A 21,148-nucleotide genomic window follows, 5' to 3' on the forward strand; every position below is an offset into this window, starting at 1 on the left:
GGTCCACCATGCTAATTTATAACGCAAAATGCAATTTTAATTAATGCAATGCAACGGGTTTTTCGACGTCTTTGTTCAATATATTTGCAATGTTGAAAACAACAATTTTCTATTGAAAGATAAATCGTTTCTGCTTTCGACGATTGATGTATGTAGGTAATTAAGAATGAATCATTGACAGGTACGGATTGTACTATTATACGTTGTTATGATGTTGCAGCAGTGCAAACTTCTTTTGAAGTGTTTTGTTTTATTTCAATTCTACGACTCATAAATAAACATTCTAGATTGTTGTGTTGTACGTAAGAAGTTGTGTCTGTAGAATATAAGAACACTAAAACCAATAAAACAATTTTGTGAAGCACAGCTTCTCTTTGGCATCTCCTAGAATCAAATTGCTGCCATATTCGATATTGGGACTAAAGTAATTAATTAGCCGTGACAAAATCGTGTTTTAGCGGCCTAGCGTTATCTACCGTAACCTACATATGTAGTTAAGTAACTAATCGATATGCAGCGAAATATACCTATTGTTTCACATAAATTAACACAAATTACATTTCAAATTATTACCTCCAACGCGAAGTTATGTATTTATTACATCACCTATTCGTATATGATGTTAAAGCAATTTATCTTATTATTTTATTCAAAATGTTAAGTCGGACGTTGCCTAATGACAGCGACGGCTGGGTATAATAGGCCTCCTCTAAAAATCGCCACAATGGGTGAACCGAATTCACAATGTTGTTTTCGTTCTTACGTGTGCGTGCTTGCGTGCGTGTGTGCCTGTTGACAATAAGCGCAAAATTCGTCAGGATCTTCAAAACTAAAATCTATCACTACAGATAAAACCTTAACATTGGCAACACAATTAGTTTTCAAGGCATTGATCACAAGAATCTTATAGTGACCAGCATCGGAAGACCTGAAACTAGGGCACTATTACAACAAAATACAGTTCGCATATAAATTATCTAGTCCGACAGCGTTTGTGGATTTTTGAATTCTGTGTAGTGCGAAACCGTTGGTTGGGTTTTGAGTTGGGAATGATAAAGGGACGGAACGTCATTTCTGGAATCAATTTTATGTGCAGTGCTCACATACGGCCGCAGCTATAATTGTACATTTCTAGTGTATCAATTTATGATATACGAATTCATTAGTGATAGCAAAATACTGGTAGTGTATAGGACGACGCGTAGTCGTTCGAGTTTATAAACGTATATACTTATACAGGCTGCACCCTCGTCAGTCTGCAGCCTATTCTATGCTTTGCAAAGGCAGACGATAACTGTCCAACGCAATTGCTAATTATTGTCAAGAAATCCTGTCTAGGAAATGAATTGCGTATTAAATAACTAAAAGCATGTTGCACTGAAAACGCGATTGGATAACTAGCTCTCTATTTTGTTTGGTCGGAACAATGTGATTGCGTAGATGAAATAATATTGTTCTGAGTATTATTTTTAAGCCCCGACGCAAAACGAGGGGAGTATTAAGTTTCAAGCCTTGCAACAAAGCCGCTGTTTTATATGACTGATTTCACTTTGTTTTTTTATTACTTGAAGGCTGAATTAATCGGGTTGGTTTTAGCTATCTATGATGAACACGCATAGCTAAAACCATCAACTCAGCTGATTAAAGATCTTCAGCTCTTTTGCCAGTTAGTATAAGAGTCTCAGTCATAAATGAATATTTATTTTACTGTCACTTGTCCGATCGACTTGAAATTGGAAGTACTACAGAAATCCGATGTCAATGTACCCTTGATCTGATGCTGCAACCAGGACAGTCTGCAGACTTCCAACTCCTCAAGTACATTATTAGCAGCAGTAGAGTTCCTTGTGAAAGAGTACGTCCAGGGAAGTCCTGCCACCTTAACTATTTCCGCCGCCAAGCATTAATATGTGCATTACTGCATTCCGGTTTTAATTAACACGGATTCGTCTTGATGCGATCGTGTTTAATCATACTTGTCGCATTAAACCGATTTTAAACCAGGAGCAGTAGTCGTCGGCAAGCGTACGGACGCGATCGAAAATTCTTAGGAAGTAGATTCGTTGCCAGGCAGTATGGTGTCGACCCGCGTTGGCACGTAGGTACCTACCGATGCGAAACGCACACAACGTCTTTTTTGCTCTTACGTTCATGGCCATAAAGCTTTTTCTGACCGACTTAATGCGATTCTTCGTTAATAAGTGTGGTGACTCCTTAGGGTGCTGGTGAAATTCCGGTTTTGAAGGGTAAGGGTGCTGGTGAAATTACATGCACATGGGACTTATGCAACTTATGTCTCAGAGTGACAGGCACAGTGGCAGTGCCCCTCAGATCTTTGGGATTTAAATCTTTAATGGTCGTATTCCAGAACTCTACACAATGCTCAAGTCAGGATTTGAGCAGACTTGAGTATGATTTCAAGCACTGGAAATACGACCCTAATGGCAAGGACTTGAGTATGATTTCTAGTGCTTTGAATCATACTCAAGTCCTGACTCGAGCATTGAGTAGAGTTCTAGAATACGACCCTGAGTGGCACTGCATCTGCTTACTATCAGGCGCACGTCTTGTTCGTCTCGTCCCTTCATATTATAAACAAAAACTACTTACTGCAGAACTGGACTTAGTGGATTCGTCTCGAGTAGATGGTGACTTTATTAACTTTTGGAGTATATTGTTTAGTAAACTTAAAAGTTTTAACTTGTTTTTAAATTTATTCCCCCTCATATTTCACATAGTTGGAGATTAATAATGCCTTGGGCTATTAAGCAGTTTTTTGATATTTAATTACGTCTTTCATATAAATGCTTTGTGCACGTTAGGAAATGCATAATGCAGCTATGTGATAAATGTAATGCAAGATGCTTCGCTATGAGAATAGCACCTTTTCATATACTCTCATAACAAAAAAAATAGCTAATTAAATTGTTTTTTTTTCTTAATAATATTCAAACACAACTATAAAATAAAGAACAATAAAACTATAAAACAAACTGTGTAATAAACAGAAGGCATCCGATATTATAAAACAAATAAAAATTGTAATTATTCTTAATGAAATCATGCAATTTTTCCTGTTGCTCTAGACAATTCCTAACAAAACTGCGCCTTCCTTTACTTTAAAATAGTGATATTGAAAATAGAAATGCTGCGTACATTTTTGTAATTTTTTCTCTCCCGTCATGCCAAAGATACATTATGACGTTTTGATTACATAGATATTTACAAAGCAAAAACGCCAGGAGAACGGTACACTCGGGTACAGTGTAATTAATTATATGCTATATATACTGATATAGATACTGACGCTTCAGGTACGAACACAAGCTACAACAAACATATCACCCTATAAGATTCGGTAGTCAGTAGTCAACAGTAGTTGTAACGAATACGTTATTGTTTTCGATATGGAAGAAAAAAAACAATAGAAGGGCCTTAAGTCTCGATTACTATCAGAACAGTTGGCATATCGTTAAAAATTTTATTGCAAGTTACGATTTTTTATTTTATATTGAAATTTCATTCAATGTGCTGCCATCTAGCGGCAATAGCCGAAAGACGACGAGTGATTAACGTCTATTCTCCAAAAAAAGTCAACCATATTGCAGCGGTATAAATACGTTTCATAAAAGCGGTATAAATACGCTTGGCGCAGTAAAGACTTTCAACAAGGGTAAAAAAAGGGTGATAAATTGAACACCACTCACCTAAACCTAGAAATTCCAATGCAGCCTGTGTATATTGCGGAAGCACTAACCCAAAAACAGCAGAGATTGTTCTACCATGCTCGGAGATTTGCCGCTGAACATAAGTACGATTTCTGCTGGACCTTGCGAGGAGTGGTATATCTCCGCAAAAAAGAATCTGCTCCACAAATAAGAATTGACGATGAACTGACACTGCAGGAACTTCAGAAACAGAAGTGACTAGTTCCCCAAATAATTTTATTTTGCATGTTAAATATTTTCAGTTATTTTTATAGTTTTAATTTTTTCGCAAGTTATTCGTTTTTGTACCATGTATTTATACTGTTAAATTACTCTTTCCAATACAAACCACACTTCCACACTTACACACACACAAACATTCACAAACACTCCAATAAAATCAGTGCGCACGCAATTAACGCTGTTTACGATCAATTACAAGTTTCCCATAATCTAAAGTACTTCTACAATACACATAACACTCTATTTTTTTTGCATAAAAAAGTACATAATGATAAATTACATACCTTGTTTTTAAAATTCGACTTACAAAATGATATAAATAATGAATTAGATCTTTTTTCTGTCTCACAATCTGTGACCTCCGATGTCGATAACTGCCATCGCCATGTTCCTAAATGCTCCAAACAATTATCAATTATCACTCAAAATATCCGAAGTATAAATTGTAATCTACCTAGTTTCGAAGTTATATTACAGACACTCAACTTTGATATCGATCTGATAGTACTAACAGAATGTAGATTATCATGTGGCACTGCTCTTCCGGCGTGAGTGGGCTATAGTGGATTTGCTACTAAAAACAACCCTATCCAAAATGATGGAGTAGTGTTGTTTGTAAACGATCGCCTTTCAGTTACTGTTGAAGAACCACCTTTCCAGGAAGGAAATTGCCTTATTTTAAAAATTGACACGACCATAGCACTCATTGCAATTTATCGATCTCCCTCATATAAAGATATTAGTAATTTCCTTCTCTCACTTGATTGTATCTTAAAAACTCTATCTGAATTTAGTAATATAATATTGACCGGGGACATTAACATCGCGATTAATAACAAAGTATTTGTAGAAGAACATACTGACAAGTATTTAAACTTAGTCGCTAGTCACGGTCTTCTTCCAGCCCATACTTTTGTGACAAGGGAAGAAAGTGGTACTTGCATTGACCATGTCCTTCTGAAAACGAATTTTGCAGCTAAAACTATAGTTTTAAACTCTACTGTAACTGATCATAAGGCTGTACTCACATTGATCAAATCGGATAGTCCTAAGCAGATTCCAAATAAATATTATACTAAAGTTGATATGGAAGGATTGTCCTTGGATATTTTAAATATTAACCTAGTACCAATCTACTCGTCTATTGATCCAAATTATTCTATGAGCTATTTAGTGGACAACTTGATAATTGCTTTAACGAAAAATACTCACATGAAAGTGTTACCCAGACAAAAGAAGCTTTTAAAACCTTGGATGACGCCTGGATTACTAAGATGTATCCGACATCGAGACAAATTACATAAAAAACACAGGTCGCATCCTACAAATGAATATAATAAGTTGACGTATACGCGTTATCGAAACTATTGTAATTTATTAATAAAAAAGTTGAAAAGAGCTTATGATAAGGAACAAATTTTCAAGGCAGGAAACAATAATAAAAAACTTTGGGAAGCTATCAATAACATCACTTTCAGGAAGAACTTATCTGACAATGATACTCAATTACTTAGCCTTGACAATACATCTCAATCATCGGCTAACGTTGTTAATAATTATTTTGTTAATGTAGCTGCTGCACTGGCAAAGAAATTTCAAACTGACCCTCTTGCTTCCAAATGCTGTGACACAGATTCTGCTGCAAGTTTAAACTCTTTTATGTTGCTAGACACGGACGAAGCTGAAGTCGAAGAATTAATCATGAACCTAAAGTATAACAGCTCGGTGGGTTGGGATAAGATCTCAAATCGGATACTGAAAGATTTTATAAATTTCCTTGTGCCGCCCTTGACTCACATTTTTAATCATTGCTTTCGCTCTGGTATTTTCCCTGAAGTTCTAAAGAAAGCTGTTATCAGGCCCATTTATAAAGGTGGTGACAAAAAAGTTATACCTAATTATAGGCCAATCGCACTTCTACCATCCGTCTCGAAACTTCTGGAAAAACTTATCAACATCAGATTGGTCAACTATATTGAAAAACAGGGCTTTCTTTCAGAACACCAATTTAGTTTTCGGAAAGGTAAATCAACAGCTGACGCGGTTCATACTTTGACTAACTTTGTTGCAGCATCGTTGAATGACGGTAAAAAGTGCATCGGTGTTTTTATAGATTTGGCAAAAGCCTTTGATACGGTATCTTTCCCAATCTTACTGAACAAGCTGGAAGAAATTGGCATTCGCGGCTGTCAACTGTCTCTTTTTAAAAGCTACCTAACTAACAGATACCAATGTGTTAAAATCGGTGATTTTACTAGTAGTGATCGTATTGTAAGCTATGGGGTGCCACAGGGTAGCAACCTGGGTCCTACGCTATTTTTAATTTATGTAAACCAGTTGTGCCAGATTGATCTCAGTCATGGAAGGATTGTTGCATATGCAGATGATACTGCAACACTCGTTCTTGGGCGGAAGTGGTCAAAAATGCTCAACATGGTCTCAACAAGGTTTCAGCTTGGCTCTACAGAAATGCGCCTTCATTAAATACTGATAAAACCAAATTTTTAACGTTCTCTATCCGGTCTACTAAAAGATTTGATAATATGAATATTATTGCTCATACCTGTTTTGGATGTAATGTGGAATGTGACTGTAAGCCATTAGCTCAAGTGCCTTCGATTAAATATCTTGGTGTCCTCATAGACCAAAATCTTAATTTTAAAGAACGCATCAATCTTGTAAGTGGTAGAGTTCGTAAACTGATGTTTTTCTTTAAAACCCTTCGACATGTCATGGAATTTAACTTGTTGAAACGAATTTATTACGCACTTTGCCAATCACTTTGCACATATTGTATTGGCTCCTGGGGTGGTGCACCAAAAACCACCACCAGCGCAAAGGGCCATTTTGAAACTATGTACATTCCGACCATATTTGTACCCTACAACTTTACTGTATAAATCTTGTGGGGTTCTAAGCATAAGACAACTTTTCATTTTATGCACTTTACTGAAAAAACATAAAGAACTTGTTGTTGACCCTACCATCTTACAGAAAAGGCGCTTTGATATAGTCTGTAACCAAGAATACACGATACGTACGAGCTTCATTCAAAGATTTTTCATATTCCTAGGTACGTATGTATACAATAAAATTAATAAGGAGCTATCTATTTATACATTAAACAATATTCAATGTAAAAGGAAGATTAACTCTTGGTTACTTGGTCTAGGATATGATAATACTGAAGCTATATGTGAAATAACTCAATAGTATTATTATTTCAATAGTATCTTTTTGGTCACCGCTCCTGATTCTCTTAATTGTCGCTTAATGCGTGCCCTGACACATTTCACCCACTTTCACCACAATTATTTTGTATGTCTGTACATTGTTTGTTTAAAGTAAATAAACATTATTATTATTATTATTATTATATAACAAAAAATCTACTACTCTAAACAATTTGAAAATTTATTAAAATAAAATTAAATACGACTTAACGATGATATGAAACACCACCATTGATATGCACTCCAAAGGAGCCAAGTAAGGCATTATTCCACGATTTTTGAGATTTTGCGCGAGATAAATTGACACGACCATATCGAACAAAGCAAGAATTGCGGACTGAGCTCAAGTATGCGGAACTTCGCGTAGTGTTAGTACACGTTTGGCGCCCCACTGAGCACTTCTACTGTATTTATTGTTGTGTTATCGGTCAATAATAATTCATCGCACCCATTGACCTACCGCACCACAGCAATCGGTCAGTTGTCAAATTAAAACGAGGAAGCCAAATTAGAGATTCGTTGCTAAACACAGAACTGTTTGTATTATAAAATAAAATTAGTAGGTAAATGCAGGATGCGGTTGATATAATACGAATAAAAAAATATTAATTAAAAACAATCACGTTCATTTTCACAATTGAAACATAGATTCAACTAATATATTCTCGTAATTTTGACCAATTTCCATGTTAAATCTTGACATCTGAAATAAAGAATATCAATGGTAGATAATTATGTTCCTGTCTGAACTTTATGTTCCTGACAGGTAACTAAAAAAATTATACGGCAGTATAATCAATATTACTCGTTGTGTTAAATGTGTGATAGAAATATGCGGTTGTGTGTATTTTACAATTTACACTTCTATTTACCATTATTAGTGTTTGGCGAATCAATCGGAAGATTCCCGCGCGAGTTTCGTTCAGAATCAGCGCGTGCAGTACTCGGCCTGCTTAATGGGTTCCTGCTCACGACCACCTACAGGGGTCTCATCGTAGTTGTCTCACAGAACGTGCAGAACCACCTTGGATACACAGAGGTAAGGATTAATAAATTTGAACTCTGGCATGTAAAAGTTTATTTTTTAATTTTCCAACATGACTTGTACTTGTACAAATAGTCTGACTCTGTATGATGTATTTCTGTATTTCACTATACTCTAATGGTTTGGCTTTTAGTAACATTTAGTAAAATACGGCCGATGTGCCAGTGCTTTTTTTTATAATATCAAGTGACGGGGCAAAATATATAGTATTACCACCATATACAGGCATGTAGGCCTTACCATTATGCGCACGACTTGTTCGAGATGTTCGCTTGAGATATATAAATAACATAAGCATTTTTCAATTGGCTTAACTTCAAATGCCTCCGTGGCCGAAAGGTTACCATGCTGGACTGCCTGCCACGCAGAGGTTCCGGGTTCGCTTCCCGGGCCGGGAGAAATATTTCTGTGGCTTACGTTTATTTATTTCGTGAGTTTGGGTGTAATTTGTGTATGTCTATGTGTGTGTTCATGGCACCCGGGATACAGGTTTTCCCTTGTCGAAGTTACGAGTGCGTTATAAAAAAAATTTAGACTTGAATAACATTTAACGTTCACATTGCATAATGCTTTTTGTTACTGTTGCTCCGAAATGAAAATCGATACTATATCACAGATAATATAATTAATGTGAAACTATTATGTTTGGCAATTTGAAATGTCATTATCATACACGTAATATTAATCAATGCCGAACCATACCGAGCGGTAACTGCATATGCTGTCTACTTGTATAAAAATTGTACTGTCGAAGAGATTTTACAATAAATTGTAAGGCCTACATGCCTGTCCATAACAGTTGCAGTGCCACTCAGAGCTTTAAATCGCAAAGATCTGAGGTGCACTGCCACTGCGCCCATCACTCTAAGATATAAGTTGACAAGTCCCATTTGTCGAATTTCACCAGCACCTTCACCAGCGCATAAGAAGCGCACACCTTAGCATGTACAAAAAAAAAGTATGAGACGCCGTTGGTTCGTATAACCCGTTCGAAACGTGTTTTTGCATTGAGAATTGTTATAAAGAAAGAAAATAATTTACATTTAAGCCATTGGACAGATCTCGATTACTTATTGTGGTTCAAAATGCTTTAAGGTCAAATTTTCCATATAATTGCAAACTACATTAGCAAACGGGTTAACTGTCATTTGCTCAAAAAATTGACGAAAAGAATGTCGAAATTACATTAACATCCCCTTGATGAATGAAATTGGGGTGCTTCCGGAGGGGTGGCTAAAATACTAACAGCGTTCACCCTCTGTATGGCTATACATTTGGCAAAACTGGACGTTGGTTATGCGTTGATTAGTATGATGAGACATAATGAACTCAAATCGTTAGTATTATAGACAACAAACGCCCGTAGACTTGGTTATGTGACTGATACTTTTCAAACTTATATTTTTATTCTCAGTTGGATCTCCTCGGGCAGAACATTTTCAGTATAATTCACGTAGAAGATCAGCAGACTTTGAAAGATAACTTAATGCCTAAAAGCTACATGCTGGGGTCTAATGGAGAACTGCTGGTGCCAGATGAACCGGATGGTGTACAGAAAGTCTGTGAAGCACTGGCGAGGGAGAAACGTCAATTTGTTATAAGGTGAGAAAACAACCAGTAGCATATTCGGTTACGTAAGGTGATCCCTGCACAGGTAAAGTACATGAAGATAAAATTATCTTTATCTTTATGAGTACAATTTATACTTTTTCACCAGGTTGTTACTAGTAATAAAGCTGACATGAAAAGTTCGCTGAGTTAGGGAACATCTTAAGCTGCGCTAATGCTAAATTCGAGTATTTGGCGTGCTTTGAAATGCGTAGTTTTATCGGTCATAGATCGCTATAATATCCTTATATGGCCATCAATCACTGATACACTGATTTGTTAAAACTTGGGGATTCTTCTTAAGTATCGAAATTTACTTTCATTGACTATGTCTTTCTGTTTACCAGTTTTAATACTTCTTTATACCTATGTATATAAAAAAAATTTGTAAAGTAAAAAAGAAAACTTTATTTATTGAATATCATAATGTTTTATTACCATCGTGTCTATATATCTTTTTGCAAAAATACACTACTTAGACCGAACCACTGTCTGTTGCCATGCTAGTCAGATCGAGGTAATTTTTCTGTGTTATTCTATCTTATCAATATTAATAATATATCTGTATCAATAATAAAAAGTAAACTTTATCGTCGTCTTAGAGTGAATACGTCGTATGTGATTGATATGTAATTTTTCAGGACGAAAATTTGAATGTGGGGTAAAAAGTAGTAAACGCAATGATGTATCAGTAAAAACGAAATATGTGAAAACGCGTATTCGAGATTTTCACTCTGTCTAAGATGTTACTAATACTTCCAAAATATTTACACCTTGTACAAATTGTAGATTCATATCATATTTATTCACATAGAATTCATTAGCCTGGATTAATATGAAATTTGCCCAAGGCATTACCCTATGGCAATTAAATTCATTATCCCCAGAACAGTTTGAGTATTGCCCACTCAAATCAATTAAATATAAACGAGAGAGCTAACGAAGTACCAGGTTTAATAAACTGAAATTAGTATTTACTTTATGCATCCGCAACAGTTACATACACAATATTATAGTTATCTTAACGTTGTTGCCGATATCATCAATTAGTGGAAGAGTGTAAGGGTGATTAGGATTTAGAGGGAGCTAAAACGAAGCCAGCGTCCCGTGGATGTTTTTCCCGCGGGCGTTGACGACGGCAGCAAAGCAAAAGTCCAGGGTCCCAAGACTGCTAGTTTAAATCATCCTGGCTGTGTGTATATGAATTGTCAATACGAGGATTTGGTGGATGGAACAAATGGAATGGAACGTTTGATATTCTTCTAAATTTTAAGAGTAGTAGTAGCTACCATTCAACTGCCATTGCAATTTTTTTGGTATTCTGCTCTTCGATGGCGAGTCCATGATACGTCGCCGATGTAGTTTACTAATATTATATATATTTAATTCGAAGACTAAATAGCTCGTTAAACGAGTTAAAAATTAAAGATATGCATAGTAATTACTATAATATATTTGGTAAGGCAACATCAATCATTAGGGATTGGATGAATGAATGTTAGTACTACCGTTCCACAGACACTATTGAGACTCAAATGCCAATGCAACTAGGGTTGTTGCTGGTTAAGGGTTTTCCACATCAGCGAATGCGGCTGCATTCTCATAAGCTGATGTGGAAAACTGATTTTTACTTGAAATTATTGATTTGTACGTGGAATGCTGATTTTTACTTTAACATTAGTAGGTGCTGATGCGAATGATGATTTTATTTATTTCAAAAAAATCGTGAAAAATGTACAGATATTGAATCTACATTTTCATGTAGATTTCAGCCTTTTCAATTATTTTGTTTTTTTATTATAAATAAATAAAACTAAAAAATCAATCAACCTGTGTAGCTTATATAGGTATGCTGATATTTTCTCAAAGAACGACAGACGAGATGCTTTTTTGGCTTGCAGTCTGTTTTTGGATGGTTTGTAAATTAATGTTACGATGCAAATATCCGCAATGAATATCAACATCAAAGAACGCGGATGCTGATGCATGCGGATTTTTTAATTCATGCGGATTGCAAAATGATCTCTGTGGAGTCATGATGTGGAATGGAATCATGATGACCAGCCCCATATCTTTTACGTTAATTTTGATTATAGTGACCCTCCCTAGCGACCCTTAGGGTACACGAGAAGGGCTCTATAACCTGTGCGCGCACAGGAACCTTAGAAGTTCAGGTTCTGACCCCAGATCAGCTAGTGTACAGGGTTGCCACAGACCTCTGTCACTTGACTTCATCCGGATTTCTAGAGGCTAGTGCCTCGGGAGAGCTGCCCCGGGTGCACGTACAGTCCCCTCCCTATTTTCCAGAAAAGTACCGGCTGTAGGGACGCTCACTTCCCGTTGCGTATTGCACAACTAGCGGTTGCCACCTCTAAGCCGTCGACTCTAAACTCCACTACCAAATCTCCTCATTGGTGACGGAAAAACGATGTCTCTCCAGTCCCCAATAAACTAAGCGGCTGGAAGGACCGGAGGATATCTAGCTTATCCTCTACTAGCTCTCCGAGCTAGTGCCGGAGATGCCAGTGGCAGTGTCCTGCGATAATGTCCGCACATAGCTTCCAATTTAAAAGGCAACTCACGTGGCCCGCGCGTCTCCTCGCTTCAGGCCCTCTACTAAACCGCTACTAAGACTCGCTATAGAGACGGCCCAGCCACATGGAACCGGGGCAGACAAACATGTCCGTCTCTACAGCTCACCACAAACTCCAGTGAGTCCACACCCAAATCCGAGTCCACCAGAGACACCCGTGAAGGCGTATCACTGGCGCAGTGATTGGCCCGGACGCCCGCTGTACCCTGGTCTTGCCGTCGAGCCTATAGTCTCTCCGGAAGACCTTATCTCGCGAGTCGGTAGATAGGAACATGATGACCTGTGGTTTGAAGTAAATTAGCGGACTTGGGACTCTGACGTATTTCCATTAAATTAATCTTCGGAAATGTTTCCTCATTTTCCATTTGTATTTGTGTTTGATTTCAATGTTTTCAATTGTTATAAATATTTTTTTTACAATATCAAGTGGCGGGACGAACAAGTCGTGCATCTAATGGTAAGCTACACGTCTGTCCATGACAATTACAGTGCCACTCAGAGCTATAAATTGCAAAGATCTGAGGGGCACTGCCACTGCGCCCGTCACCCTGAGACTTAAGTTGACAAGTCCCATGTGCCTGCAATTTCATCAGCACCCTTACCCTTCAAAACTGGAACACAGTAATGCTAACATTACTGCTTGGCGGCAGAAATAGGTAAGGTGGCAGCACTACCCTGGACGAACTCTTTCACAAGGAGCTCTACTGCTACTAAATATAGTGAAGGAATAAAGGAAATATAATATTAATATTAGACATGACTGGTTGAAGACTACAGTCTCACCTCAGTCAACCGTGACCATGGAAGATGTAAAGGGCCCGAATGATGAAGGAATCGGTTTGTTTGAAAAAACAAATATACGCGATTTAAATCGGGAAAAATAGTTTCATTTCCTATGTGTAACAATCGCGAAAACCTAAGAACTCGATAAATAAAGGAAACTTATAAAATGAATTCAGTTGTAAATTATTTAGTTATTCTACCTACATATGTATAGCTTTGAATGGGTTCTAGTGGGCTTTGATTAAGACTTTGATCCTACTCGATCCAAAGTCGCATTGTGAAATTAAAAAAGTCGAATATCAGACGTTGGACCGGATGAAGCCTGAAATAAAACCTACACAATATATCCACTGCATCGACGCCACTTCGTGTCCTTAAACGCCAGATATAAAATCAATACCGTAACTAATATAGTTGTAACATTGATTGTAATGAATATTATGATGTTTTATGTTATGTAAAGTCTTACCTCTATATCTATCCGACCATGAAACTGCACAACTGTTAAAATACCCCGTAAAATCGAAAGGAGATAAACCCAGGGCACATTTCATTTATAAAAAAGATTATAGTACTGACAATATTTCGAAATTCCACCAGTGTCTGGAGAATCTCAGTTTTAAGGATATTCTTGAGGAACCTGATATAAATTTAGCTTTTAATCAATTTCATGACCTTTTTCGTCTTTTCTATGATCTATGTTTTCCCAAGATAAGAATTAAAATAAATCTTAATAAGAAACAAAAATGGGTCAGTAGAGGCCTTAGAATTAGCTGTAAAACAAAAAGACATCTTAGACTAAAGTACTATAAACATAAAACTATTGCAAACAAATTAAAATATATAAAATTCTCAAAGGTTCTTAAAACATGTACATACAAACTTAAAAAAAAACTGCAACAAAAGTTTAATTAATACCAGTAAAAATAAAAGTAAAGCAACTTGGACAATAATCAACAATGAAGTTGGATGTAATACTTTAGATAAACACGAAATCGATTGCATAAACTATTCTAATAAATTAATCAAAAATCCAAATGAGATAGCCACTGTATTCAATACATATTTTATCAAATCATCAAATCAAAACATCAATAACAATATTAATAAACAAAACAAACTAAATAACCAGTCCCAGTCAATGTTCTTAAAACCTATGACACCTATTGAGGTCTGGAAGGAAGTGATGTCTCTAAATAATACAAAATCAGAAGGATTTGATGGAATTTCTACTGAGGTAATAAAAGCTTCCATTAACAACTCAGTTTTTATTCTTACACATCTAATAAATTTATCATTTATGGCTGGAATTTTTCCAGATATACTAAAATCTTCCATTATTAAGCCCCTGTTCAAAAAAGGTGATAAATGTGAGGTTAGTAACTACCGTCCTATAGCTCTTATATCAATTTTTTCAAAAATTTTTGAGAAATGTATGTTTAAACGGTTGAGTGAATACTGTGAAAGATTTGAAATAATATGCCCGGAGCAATTCGGATTTCAAGAAGGTAAATCTACCACTCTTGCTACATTCAATTTAATGAAAGAGGTCCTGGGTAATATCAATAACCAAAAATTAACCACAGTGCTATTCCTAGATTTGAGTAAGGCATTTGATTTTGTTTCACATGATGTTCTTTTACAAAGATTGGAGGCTGCAGGTGTAAGGGGTATCCCTCTGGATTGGTTTCGAACATATTTAACGAATAGAAAACAATGTGTCATGCTTTCTAAAGTAAGTGAAAAAAGAGAGATGGTCTCCTTCACATCTAATTATCAATTTAACAGATGCGGAGTCCCACAAGGCAGTGTATTAGGCCCCCTATTATTTCTCATTTATATTAATGATATAGTTCATACGACCAAACATAAATGTATAATGTTTGCCGACGATATTTCTTTAGTAGTAACTACCAAGGGACAAATTAATAATGACACAATTAAAATTCACGAAACAGACATAAATAATACTATTAATTTAATTATTCAGTGGCTTGACATTAACAATTTGCAAATTAATTTGACTAAAACTAATTACATAAATTTTAATAATAAATCATTGACATTACAAATTCAATATAAAGAATCCAATATTGACGAGCTTAGCGAAACCAAATTCTTGGGTATAATTATTAATAAACATTTAAACTGGGACTCTCATATTGAAAACGTCTGTAAAAGAATGCACACATTTGCATTTGCCCTAAAATGTCTTCGTAATCATACTGATATGCCGACTATGCTTACTGCTTATCACGCTTTCGTGGGATCGGTCCTGCGTTATGGTCTTCTGGTCTGGGGAAATGGCACAAACGTGAATAGAGTACTATTAGCACAAAAAAAATGTTTACGGGCCATGACTGGAAAATCACCTCTGGAATCTTGTAAACTATTATTCAAGGAACTTAATTTATTGCCTCTGCCTGCCTTATATATTTATGAAGCCAGTATATTTGTTAAAAAAAATTGGCACTTATTCACCAAAAATATTGACATTAATCCTAGAAGTTTTAGAAATCCTAACAAATTAGTCTACTTTGATTTACCTCGTCTGGAAAAATATAGCTGTAACTGCATAGGCATGTGTATAAAAATTTATAATAAACTACCTAGAGATTTAATAAATTTACCAATTAGGACTTTTAAAACTAAATTGCATGAATTTTTGAAGGATAAGGTATATTACACTGTTAGAGATTTTTTGATATAGTGTATAATGTGTATGTAGGTATAATGATTTTAAATATTAATGTTTAGATTTAAAAGTTGCGTGACGACCCATATTTGCATGCCACAATCTGTCTGGCTAAACATGTAGTACATAATTTTTCTATTGTTATCTTGACCACCATGTTTATTGCAAATAAATTGATTTGATTTGATTTTGATTTGATTTACTACCATGATTTCTTTTGTGAAATTACTCCACTAGTTTGTTATAATTATTAATACAAAGATCGAAGACAAAGAAAATTCCTTTCATCTGACAGTACTCGAACCTACATCTGTGTCATACCAGGACTACCGCTCCACCAACTGAGCTACAGATCGAGTCAACAGACCTTACGAATTTTTCTATCCGTTTGTTACGTAACATTTTTTTACTCTTTATTTATTTAGAGGCTTTCATGTATATTGAACATATCAGCCCCATTTTAAAAGCAATGAAGAAAACATTTAAACATACTATCCAAACCATTGACTTAAAATTATATGGACGTCGGGTCCGCACTAAAAAGTGTCCGAACTTATAGGGCGTTAAAATCGTATATAGAGCGTCATTCACGGTCTAGCCTTCGTTTGTTCGACTGACAGCGGAGCAAGCAAAATTAGACAGTACTGCGATGACATTACAATTTTAATTCAACGTTTTAGCTTTTTCATATTCCTTGACATGTCACTACGTTTAAATAGGTTGACTTGGGACATTTTTTTCGTGGTTTTTGTATTAGACCCGTCGTCCATTTATTTGTAAGTCAATGATACAAACAGATAAATAATTGTTTTTTGTTTTGTTTTAACGTACTGTAACCGTTTCAAAAATGTTCTTACTTTTGTTTTGAAAACAGATTCAGAAAACATACGCAACGTTCGGAACCGATACAGTATGTGCGATGTGTCGTGGAGGGTAGCCTGAGGAAGTCGGATCGGGCGTGTCGCGGTCTCACTCGCTGCTGTCCTGTCCGCCGTGCCCGCGCCCGTGGCGATAATCCTTGCGCCAGTGGCAACGATGTCGTAAGTCTCACCCAATTTTATTCATATTCCTCCTCTACTGTACAAACCAGTGTAACTTTTCACTTAAATATTATTTATTTGTTTACTTACCCTGCTTTCATAACGGAATGGATAGTGTGTTTAACCAGACTTCAATACAATACAATACAATACGACTTGCACTGCGTATTTCAGAAGCCCCTAAAATATGGAACATAGATAGATATTTTTTAAACAAGGAACATTCGTGAACTTCACAGACTGCGGTGAAAGTTGAACGGCGTATATATTTTCAACCCTGAGCTCTAATTGTTAAATTACATTTTCTACCGCGAGCATTAGCAACGCATCGATACTAAACGCAATTATGAACCACAAGATGACATTAGAATCTATCCTGCATCAAAACTTTCAAAATAATGGAACAGTTCTTTAAAGGCGGCGTCTAACATCAGATCATGTCGCCGTAACGTAACACGAGCATTCGCATGGTCAGTACAGCGAGCCGAAACACGCGGCGCTCGCGGCCTTTGTTGATATCATTTGAATGCTACGTTACGCCTTAATTTAAGTCAGTACAGCTCAAACAATCATTGAGCGAGCGCATTGTCGGGGTTACATAAATATCCGAGTGTCATCGCCTGTTTTTTTTTTAAACGATCAAGCGGGTTAGCCAAGGAGCACACTTTATACGCCCCCTAAACTGTTACATCTATAAATAGTCTTAATGGTATACACTTAGATACTAGTTCTCTATAAATGGTTTTATAAAAAAGAAATTGTTCTTATAGACTTATTTCACTCAAGTCAAAATTTTAAAACCTTCTTAATACCAAACAAGTTAATTAAGTGTAATCTCTTAATATTTACTCTTATAGTCCTTATTTTAAATTCATCTGTAGAACAACTGATTATTTTTGAATAAAATTGTTCTATACACAACCAGTAAAGTCTATTAATACTCTAAAAACTAGTGTTCTTAAGTTTATTCTAGATATATTTAATTTATAGACATTCTGTAGTGTTTGTACTTATGACAAACACGTTATAGCGCCTCTTCGTAGATTTTATTTTTAAAAATACTACAATTAGGGATTTTTACTCTACTGGACGTTGTAAGAGTTCATGCAAAATGGATAAAGTAAAGAATATTAAAAGATCTGGTGGAGATGGTGAACCTTGGATATTAAGTTACATTATTCGATACAATTAGCGTTGCCAATGCCAATTGTTCAAAATCCCCAAAAATCACGGTAAAAATCCCCAAATTTGGGAAGAACAAAATTCATTTTCCCCACACATTCCTCACATCTCCTGTTTTCATGATTTATTAGAAATATCTTAAAAATATAATAAAGAATTAAGAAACTTAAAATGTAATAATCTATTACGTTTGCTGTGAATGTAAACAGAATGTAAAGTGTAAAACTAATTATAAAATTAGATGACCTTAAATCGTTTATTTATTTTAATTAGATTCAACATTAATCTGTAAACAGTCTTTGAAAAAAAAATCGTTTTTCTTTGGCTTACAAAATTAAGTAAACTGATTATTTGTTGTGCATTTGGTGACACTATGTTAATGTTAGAAATAATCAATGAGTTTCGACCTACTTATATTTAATATTCAAAGTTGACGAGTGGTAAGTTGTGGTGTGGAAGTACCAACTGCTCGGCTTTGTTTATCAATAGCTGATTTCGTTTTGCTTCATACCGGGGCCGACCTAAGCGGGAGAAAGAATCGCGAACTCAACACGCACCGACTGGTAATTTTACAATTCAGAACCAAGTGCTCTAATAATAATTCTATTTAAGCTGCTTGTTAATAATACAAGGAATGTGCGATGTTGAAAAACACGTCGATACAGTCCATCACAGTGTTTCTAACAGTAACGATCAAACTAGCTATGCATCAACAATTGATAGATTAAACAAAATGATAAAATGGTAGAATCCCCACATTTTCCTCACATAGCGCCAATCCCCACAAAATCTCCAATCTTGTTGAAATTTCCCACAATTTGGGGAATTTCCCACAAATTGACAACTCTGGATACAATATTTGTAATTCGCGCGCGAGCCGGTCATGACTTCGTTTGTTGACAAATAAATAAACATTGTGGAGTAATTCCGTGTTCTGAAATGATAAAAACAATTGAAATGAGCGCGTAAACTACTGTACTTCAATGTTGTGTACATACACATGTATTGTGCCATCTATCAATAGAATACAGTAAAATCATTGTGTGAAATGTGGTTGGCGTGAAGAAATTACCTCAAGTTTGTAATGAAAATTTTATTTCTTCCAACATAAGTTAGGTATGTCATTAAAATATTCCTTATATTTATGTTATAGGGAATTTATCCACCTTTCTAGTCATATATAACACAAGTAACGTTTTTTTGCGACAATTCGATTTTTTCAATTGTTTTTTGACCTTGTGTTTTGAAAAGTTTTTTATTGCATGATACGCCCACTATTCTATAAACTTTTAAAAAGGTTTTGTAATACTGTCAAAAGAAAAAACCGCTTAGAAACATCGCGTTTTGTAAACATTCACAAAAGCTTCATAGGAGTGAATATTTTTCTACAAGATCAACTACACTAAAGCAATTAAAAATGATCTTTACGTATTCTAAAGTTTTTCTATAGATAAAGCTATAGACAAAATGCTCCCAACAGTGTTTGAAGAAAGCTTTAAATTCTTATCGCCATTTTCATTTTTAAGAATGACTATGAAGTAGCCGAGAAAAGTTTCTTTTCTTTTTAAAAAGTAAATCTAAATTGAAATTAGCTTGAAGAAGCCTAGAATTTCTTGGAAATGGTTTGTTTTGTGAGTTCTTTTTGTATATTTAAGCTTTCTATAAATATTTAAAACCGAAAATCGATAAATGCATTTTTATTACGTTTATATTTTATACATAAATATTTAAAATTTAGAGAGCGCATTGCTTTTATGGCAGGTTTTACATAACTTTTCACAATGTATTTAAAGTCGCACGTCAATTTGGGCTTTCCAACCGATTAAATATTGCGCGAAAAAGTCGGAAAATAATATATCTAATTTCGCCATGTTGCAATTTTGATAGTTTATATTTTGTAAGCCATGGAACTTGAAATCTATTAGTATTAAGCATTGACTTACAATTATATGGACGTCGGGTCCGCGCTAAAAAGTGTCCGCACTTGTAAGGCGCTAAAATCGTATACAGAGCGCGACACTCCGCTTTAGTCTTCATTTGTTCTACTGACAGCGCGATGCTGCGATGACATTACAATTTAAATTTCGAATAGGTTGACTTGGGATATTTTTTTCGTGGTTTTTGTATTAGACCCGTCGTCCATTATTAGTAGCTATTATTATTAGTAGCTATTATTTGTAAGTCAATGGTATTAAGGGAATTGCGTCTTATGTTTGTAAAGCTTTGGTATTTTGGTTTTAAAATAGCATTACTAAGAAAACTATCATAGACTATAAATTATATAGAAACTGTCTCGAAGAGTGAATAAAAACTCTTCTGTTCTACATTCTACAAGCGGTCTTGTAGCATTTTAGAAGGGTTACTTGAGAAAATAGATAAGAATCACTCTTAACACTACTTATAGATACTCAAAGCACTCTTGTGATCTACTAATAAAGTTGTGCCCACTATTACTTTAAATTATCTAGAAACCTTCTTCGAGATATCTTGAGGGAATTTAAACTCTTAAAATATTCAATCGAATTAAATTCTATTAGATATCTTATAGTATTTATTTAGACATGGGTGTGCTGCTTGGGTAGGTACAAAACTCTGTTATTTGTGTGTTATTGATAAATATAAAGTATACAATTTTATGGGGCCCCTTTAAAGCACGACTTCGTCATTCGACATTTCCATTGCTAATGCGGAGCACGACCGAGCACTGAGTTCGAAACGTACAAATATACCCGTCTAAGCCGTAATGTAATGCTCGTCGCGAATGTTACGTTACGCCGAAATGATCCGGTCGTTACCAAAAATCAAAGGCCTTATTCAGAGTGGAGGCGGGCGCGTGTTCAGGTTCGGGTGCGGGGCGGGTGCGGGTGCGGGTGCGGGTATGGGTGCGGCTGCGGGTGCGGGTGCGGGTGCGGGCGCGGGTGCGGGTGCGTGTGCGGGCGCGGGTGAGGGCGAGGGTGGGTTTAATTCAAATGTACGTCGGCGCCTGACTCGAGGCGGGCGCGAGCGCTAGTGCTCGCAT

The 21,148-nt window shown here is 35.8% G+C and overlaps 1 protein-coding gene across 2 annotated transcripts in view; it reads left to right on the top strand.

Annotated features, from left to right (window-relative positions):
• Positions 1 to 21,148, top strand: part of LOC113233373 (circadian locomoter output cycles protein kaput-like) — an 82,127-nt gene that overhangs the window by 39,949 nt on the left and 21,030 nt on the right. For both annotated transcript variants that reach the window (XR_003310694.1, XM_026468526.1), the window contains exons 3-5: positions 8,065 to 8,222; positions 9,643 to 9,830; positions 16,782 to 16,947. Coding sequence is in view for 1 of the 2 variants with exons in the window: in XM_026468526.1 (XP_026324311.1) it covers positions 8,065 to 8,222; positions 9,643 to 9,830; positions 16,782 to 16,947 (512 nt within the window). In the remaining variant the exon portion in view is untranslated. The remainder of the gene's footprint in view (positions 1 to 8,064; positions 8,223 to 9,642; positions 9,831 to 16,781; positions 16,948 to 21,148) is intronic.

This window comes from Hyposmocoma kahamanoa, unplaced genomic scaffold, assembly GCF_003589595.1.
Source record: "Hyposmocoma kahamanoa isolate Upper Pololo Valley unplaced genomic scaffold, ASM358959v1 100021, whole genome shotgun sequence".
NCBI classification, from domain to species: domain Eukaryota; kingdom Metazoa; phylum Arthropoda; class Insecta; order Lepidoptera; family Cosmopterigidae; genus Hyposmocoma; species Hyposmocoma kahamanoa.